Source organism: Dromaius novaehollandiae, chromosome 3 (genome assembly GCF_036370855.1).
Source record: "Dromaius novaehollandiae isolate bDroNov1 chromosome 3, bDroNov1.hap1, whole genome shotgun sequence".
Lineage (NCBI taxonomy): Eukaryota > Metazoa > Chordata > Aves > Casuariiformes > Dromaiidae > Dromaius > Dromaius novaehollandiae.
Window position 1 is genome coordinate 22,553,786 of NC_088100.1, and position 6,905 is coordinate 22,560,690.

The 6,905-nt window shown below is 59.1% G+C and overlaps 1 protein-coding gene across 1 annotated transcript; it reads right to left on the minus strand.

The window, feature by feature from the left end:
• Positions 1–216: 216 nt before the first annotated feature.
• Positions 217–4,556, minus strand: LOC135327740 (T-cell activation Rho GTPase-activating protein-like). Its single transcript, XM_064508093.1, has 5 exons — positions 4,502–4,556; positions 2,243–2,415; positions 1,512–1,673; positions 889–998; positions 217–421 (listed from the first exon to the last, which is right to left on the minus strand). The coding sequence occupies exons 1-5, from the start codon at positions 4,554–4,556 to the stop codon at positions 217–219; spliced, it is 705 nt and encodes a 234-aa protein (XP_064364163.1).
• Between the last annotated feature and the right edge of the window lie 2,349 nt (positions 4,557–6,905).

The following is a 6,905-nucleotide window of genomic DNA, read 5'->3' on the forward strand; positions in this document are numbered from 1 at the left end:
GTCTTGCTGCTCCTGACTGACATTTCTCTAGTGAAAGCTGTAGCTCTGTGGCTGCAGCTCCATTAGGAGATCTGCCTGTCACATATTGCAGATAGCCCAGCTGAGGGGCATCCCCCATGCTCCCAGGTGCTGCTGCTGCATTTAGCTGTTGCAATAGCCATGGGATCTGTGGGGATGGCTCAGCTGTGCCCCGGTGGGGGGAGCTAGCTGGTGAGTTCAACATATCTTGTCATTCATCTCTTTCTGGACTTGCAGTGGGAGTGTGCTGTCCGTGCCTGGGCTCAGCATGTTGGGCCCAAAGCAGATGGCAAGGTTGTGGGAGTTCATCCTGCTGGTCTCTGCGTTCTGGCTAATGTGATGGAGCACAGCCAGCACGGGCTTGAGCAAGAGACGATTTGGCCGGGGCAGCTGGTCAGCCACCCTGTGTGAACACAAACACAACAAGCCATGACTTGAGGGGGCAGTGGCCACTGCCTCTTGCCGTGAGCAAGTCTCAAGTAAACTCCCACAAACGGTGCCTTCTCCAAAGAGAGCAACGCCTGTGCTTACTTTCACTACTTTACACAAGTCCTATCAAGAAACCCCCAGCGGTAGCTGGGTATATGGTTAAGTGCAAGATCTGGAATGACCAGATCTTGACTGAAAGGCGAGCGTTTGAGCACAGTGCCTGCTTTTCAGTAGATGGACAGTGTGAATGAAGGTAAGGTTGTCAGGAAACATCACAGGAAGCCTTGCAAAGGCCCATGAAAGCCTGTGCCTGTGTTGTGAAGTATCAGTACTAGCAAGCTGATAGAAATGGCAGGTTTTTCCATGCGACTCCCCATTTTTGGAGAAGGCCCCGGCCTCTCTCAGCCGCTCCAGAACACTATGACTGGCTACAACACTCACTCTTTCAATTCTTCAATCTTTTCTTCCCTGCTTGGCTTCTCCAGAGCCAGCATCCACTTCTCGTACAGGGCCGCTGACAGGAGTTGGGAGGGGATATTGCGGAGGAAGTCCTGCAAGGCCAAGATATGGAGATGAGGCTTTGGACACCACGCCTGAGCCCACAGGGAGCACCCCCAGCACTTGGGCACCCAAGGAGGCAGCTTGCTTTGAGCTACCTGCTCTCGAAGGTGCTCACGGCCACTGGCAGAGCAGTGGGCTGCACAGGTCCCTGCCCTGCTTGAACATGCCTGTATGAGTGCAGTAACAGGCCCTGGTGCCTGTCAGCCTGGAGTCCACCCAGAAATCTCAGTCTTCCTCCCTGAGGAGGGTGCTGGGGAGGAGGAGGCGGAGGAGGAGGAGGAGGAAGGGAGTTTCCCGTGGGCAGGCAGGAAATCAGTGGCAGAAGAAGGGGGACTGAAAACCAGATGGAAAACACAAATGCCAAACTTTCCCAAGTCCAAAAACATGCCGTTTGGCTTCACTAGGGTATCAGCTTTGAGTCCCCCCTGGGACCATCCAGGCACTTGAGTGGGCCCCTGCAGGTTCGCAGTGTCCTCTCAGAGCTGCAAGGCAGAAGAATTCACCTTCAAGACTACCGCCAAGAGGTGCACAGGTTTGCTGTCCAAGTCAACGGTGTCCCCTTTGTCGAGGGCCTCCTTCAAGTCCCTGCGCTCTGTCTCACTGGCAGCTTTGTGAAATATCCCCTCAGTGGCAGGCCCTTCTCTGTACAGTATGGCCAGGAGATCCTGCAGGAGAAAGCAGATAGGGGTGGCAGAAGAGTTCCTTGGGTGAAGAAAGGCCCTTTAGCCTTAGGGGAGCATTTGCTGGAGACAGAAGCAAGTTTTTGCCTGGGAGGCGCACTCTGCTTTGCTTGGGTTTGCATCTAGTTCTCACTGCCGGTAGGTTACACTGGCAGAAACTTGGCCAAGTAACCCCAAGCCACCCTCTTGAGCACTTTCTTCAGGGAAACCCAGAAATCGCCATCTGTTCATGCTGCTGAGAGCTTCCTTTCAATGACTTCTGCAAGGCCACCAACATGCCCCTTAGGGAGCAGACCTGCTTCTCCTCTTCCTGCTCTGGGGTTGTCTCCACTCCAAAGTTACTTCCCGCAGCAGCTGCGTGGGCCGCACAAACCCGCAGACTTGACCCCTTTGACTTGCACAATCAGACCTGACCTTCAGGCCTTGCCAGTGAGAAGTGAGCATGGAGGGCAACCCCCCAAATCCCTTGTCTCCACAGAGCCACAGCCCAAGCGCTGGCGATGCTGCCGTGACACAGCCGGGAGCAGGGTAACTGCATAGCCAGGCTGGCTTACCTGGACTGGCTGGGGCAGGGTCTTCTCTTCCCCACAAAGACTTGCCAGAGGCTGCCCAAAGAGGGGGCTCTTGAGGCCAGAGTCTGGCTGCCCTGGGCAGTCCCCGTTGGCCGAGGTTAATCTCTGAGCAAACGGCCACAGGATCAACCTCTTCCTTTTCTTAGTCCCACCCGCTGCAAGCAAGAGGAAAGCAAAGAGCAGGTGAAAAAAGCCAGAGGAAAATTGTCTGTGTGCAGTGCCGTGTGATGCCGAATGCAGAGCAGAGCCGTGTGTTGAAACAGTGACTCTGACTCTGCGGGGGAAACTGGGAGATAGCTAAGGGCTTCCTGAGGAAAGAACCACCACAGCTGTAAAAGTGTGACCACCCCTCTGAGCACACCAGCTTTCCTGCTTTTTTCACCTTCTAGTGACTGTTTCCTCTGAGAAAGTAGGAGCACACAGGGCACAGAAAGAGCTGCGGGGTGTTTGTCATGTGCAGAGGTTTGGGGCATGGCAGAGGTTTCTGGGACCATCGTAAGGCAGATGCGTCGCTTGGACAGCTTGCAGTGGCGGCAGTTTTGGCTACGCAGTCTGAGCGTGCCCCATCCAAGGTCTGGCAAGAGGGGCAGGAGGGGCTCCTGCTTTGGAGCTGCTGTCAAGCGCTATGTGAGAAGGCAGCTGCTCAGCTTCTCTTTCCAACTCACCAGGCGAGTGGCAGAGTCCCTCCTCAGGAGCTGATGGGACCAAGACGGGGCATTGCTTGGTGCCAGCCTGCAAGAAACATGTTCAGATTACAGGGCCACCCCGCAGCAGCAAGGGCCGGAGTGTCGCTGCAGCAGCGCAGAAATGTGTGAGCAGCTCCAGGGACAATCCTGAGGTCATCAGACGCCTGTGGAGGAGGCGCTTGGGTGTGGGAATGGCGCTGCCTCTCTGCCCAACACAGGTGCTGGGGGCACAGGCTGCTGCTGCAGCCAGCCACCCCACTTGACCCTGCAGACCACAGCCCCCAGGCAGTTTTGGGGTGCTGGTGGATGTCAAGAAGGCGCAGCCCTCCTGCGCTGCCCCCACACTAAGCAACTCCTCCCAGACCTCCCCGTGAGGCAGCTGGTGTCTTGAGGGCTTCCGTCCCCGCCACCTTCCCTCCTGAAACTCAGACACCTCCCGCCAGCACCTGGCAAGGGCCGGGGCGGAGCGAGCCCCTGATCTCCGCCGGAATCAACGTCTCCACGGTCCGGGCACTCAGCGACACCGGCTAGGCAAGAGAGCAAAGAGCCAACGTGAGCAGCTGGTAGCAGGGGCTGCTGCCAAAAGCCCCGTGGTGCTCTACGCAGAGCAGAAACCCCAGGGACACTTACGAGGTTGTAGGAGCCAATGACCTTCACAAGGAGCCGAAGGGAGGCCAGGCAGGTGACGCGGGTCTCCTGGGCTCCTCGGCTTTGCCTGGGCACAGGGCAGGCACAAAGGCAGAGCTCAGTCATAGCCAGCCCTCGCTGCTCGCTCCCCTGACACCAGCCCAGCGCCTCCACACCACCCTCACACAGCAGACCTTCCCACAGCGCTCGCTGGCAGCACCGCTCTGCAACACCCCCGGGTCTGCTGCCTCCGGGCCTCCTCCGTATGGAAATAGGAAGTGGCAGCTTGGGGTCCCAATCCATGCAAGCAAGGAGCTGAGGTGACAGCTCCACGGCCTTGCTGTTCACGTGCCCTCACAAGGTGAAGCACCTCCTGCCGCTCTGCCCAGGAGCTGCCCTGCGCAGAGGGTGTCCCGTTCCCCCACCTCCACCGCTGCATTGCTGGGGGCAGCTCCCCTGGGAGCTCTCCACTGCCTGCAGCCTTGACGCCAGCTGCTGGCAGGCTGAATTCCCCAGCAGGGCTCACCTGAGGATGGCACTGAGCCACAGCTCCTTCACCTCCTGCGACCTGCGGCAAAGAGGAGAAACAGCCTCAGAGCCCGCTGCTCCTCCTCCCTCCTCTGCAGAGGCAGAGGCCCCCAGGCACATCTTGCCCGCTTGGCCCTGCTCCACACGGCCAGACACCAAAGCCCCCACTCGGTGTCCCCTGCTCGGTGTCCCCCAGGTGAGCAGAGCTGCAGGGACGTGGCAGGGGCGGGTGCCTTGTGCACACCTGGAGCTGCTGGTGGGTGCATCTGAAACCCAAGCGGGGCCTCTACTTTCTCTCCCCACAGCCTGAGCTGAGCCCCAGCAAGCCCACAGAGACCTGAAGGCCAGCACAGTGCTCTTTACCCCCCAGAACAGTCCTGGACGTGTCCCCAAGACTCACCGGAAAGTGACCACGCAGAAGTCACCGGGCCACACGAGGACGAGGGTATTGGCATATTTCAGGCCAAAAACCTCCTCCTCATCTTCCCACTCGCACGCCACCTCATCCTTCCGACACAGCACCCAGAGCTCGCCGAGACGCACTCGGTGCTTCAGGAGGAAGGTGGAGCCGCATCTGCCGGGGGCAAGAGCAGAGTCTGACTTGGAGATTGTGTCATGGGGGCAGCCCCAGCAGCCCTCCAGGGCAGAGCCATTTCCCAGGGGCAGAGCCTTGAGGCAGCCACCCCAAGGCTCAGGCAGAAGAAAGGAGTTTCAGGCCCAGCGCACACAGAAGGCACTTCCAAAAAGTCGCTGCTGGTCAGCAGTGCCAGCAGGCGCTTCATCAGGGGCTGCGAATCAGGACAGCAAAACCAGGAGCCTGCCCCTTTCCTCTTACACCTCCCTGAATTAAAGGGAAAGGGTGTCCCTACCCGCAGTGCAGGGACACCCATGCAGAGGACTGCAGGTCATTTGGACACAAGTCCTTGTCGGGAGCAAAGGGCATCCACACATCGCATACGCAGTGAGAATAGGCAGAAGGCCTCCTTCTGGGCAGCCTCCGTGGGGATTTGGCTCCTAGAGGATCCAGACCAGCAATATTTGGCAGTATTGCTGTTTGTTGCAGAGAGATGCTGTTCAGTAAGGAACAAATGCAAAGAGTTTGGCCAAAATCCCTTCTCCTGCCCAGCTGTGGGCACCTCCGTTGGCATTTAGGCTGCTGGGAAAGCACGTGCTGCTTTGCTTGTGCGGCCCTGCCAAGGTTAAAATGAGCCAGCCCGTGTCCACTGATGGCCAGGTGCTGTGCAGGCAGCCCCCAGGAGACACTTTCTGCTCCCACGGAAGCAGCTCCGGGGAGGAGCAGTGCCCTGGGGCTGGTGGTAGAGGTGGTAGCAGGAGGAAGGATAGCTGCGGTTGCTAATCTTACTTGAATCTGGCGATGGCGATGGCGTTGGGGAAGAGCAGGATGTGTCTGTCCCTCGTCCTGTGGTGCCGGGTCACCTGCGCCCAGTCACTGAGCAGGAGCTGGGGGCTCCTGCGTGACACAAAGGCGCCAAGCGGCGCCGGGGGCCGGGAAGCTCCCCTGCCCATGAGCCCAAGGCTGGCACCAGGAGCCACGTAGCCAGGGGCCCCAGGCTGTGCCTGCGTGCCAGGAGCGGGGCTGCGAGTGCCCCAGGCGCCGCAGCAGTTGGCCTGGCCCATGGTGCTGCAGCTGGGCAGACGGCTATGGTGTGGCCGTGCCCCACGCCGAGCAGCGCCAGGCACGGGCCAGGCCTGAGCAAGGCTGGGAGCAGTGTCCCCGTGCTGGCAGTGCCGCTGGGCTGGGAGCCTGCGTCTCCCTGCTGCCCTGCGCCGGCACAGCGCCGCACTGGGGCAAGGGGGGGCGCTGGTGACCGTGGCCACCCGGGTGTCACTGCCGCACATTGTGATGCGCCGGCCGGGTCATGGGGCAGAGCTGCGGGTGCGGGCTGGGGGCTGCGGGCACAAAGGGCAGTCTTCTCGGCCGCCCAGCACCTCTTATGACACAGTGACACTGCTGCTGGCTCCCACGATGCCCCCTTTGCTCTCCGCGTCTCAGCCCCACATGCCCAGCGCTGGCTCCTGCCATGGAGAGGGTCTAAGGGACGTGCTCAGAGACGAGCTGCCTTTGTGTGTCCTGGTGGTGGCTGCAGGGAGGCAAATGGTGCCCAGGACAAGGGCGGAGATAGGCTTCATGCTGGAGGAGCTCCCAGCTTCAGCAGCTGGCTCTGTATTGGTGAAAAGCCCCCAGTGCACAGGCCTCCCCACACAGCTGCAACATCGCCTGTCGTTGCTAGCACAGGAGGACTCCAGCTCTGGAGGGGGCAAGCAGCAGGCCCTGTGCACGCTTGAGAACCAGGGCTCAGACAATGCCCCAAATCCCAAGTTTCACGCTTCCTCTGCGGGCAGTCAGCCTAGTGGTCAGCCCCACATTAGTGACCTCCCTCCACTCCAGGTGTCTAAAGGTGGCATCAACATGTGAAGTGGGAATCTCAGCTACAATCCCAGTCTGAGAATGGATTTCAGTTGCCTAAACACTAGCACCAGCATCCACTTGTGATGCCTTCGAAAATTCCTTGCGGTGCCCTGGGATACCCTAATGCCTGTAGACACCCACTTCCAGGCAGCTGAATCCCAGCTTGACTCAGGTCCATCCCAGGAGTCTGCAGAAAGACTCAAAAGACTATGCAGAAGGATTAGGCAGGCTCATGAAAATGCTTGCACATAGGTACTGAAATGTAAGTTCCTACATGTGCAGTCTGCATCTAAGTGCCAGTCCAAATGTCTGTGAAACCTGCCGGGATGGTCTTTCTCAGCCTGCACTGATACTTGGCTCTTGAGTGGATGCC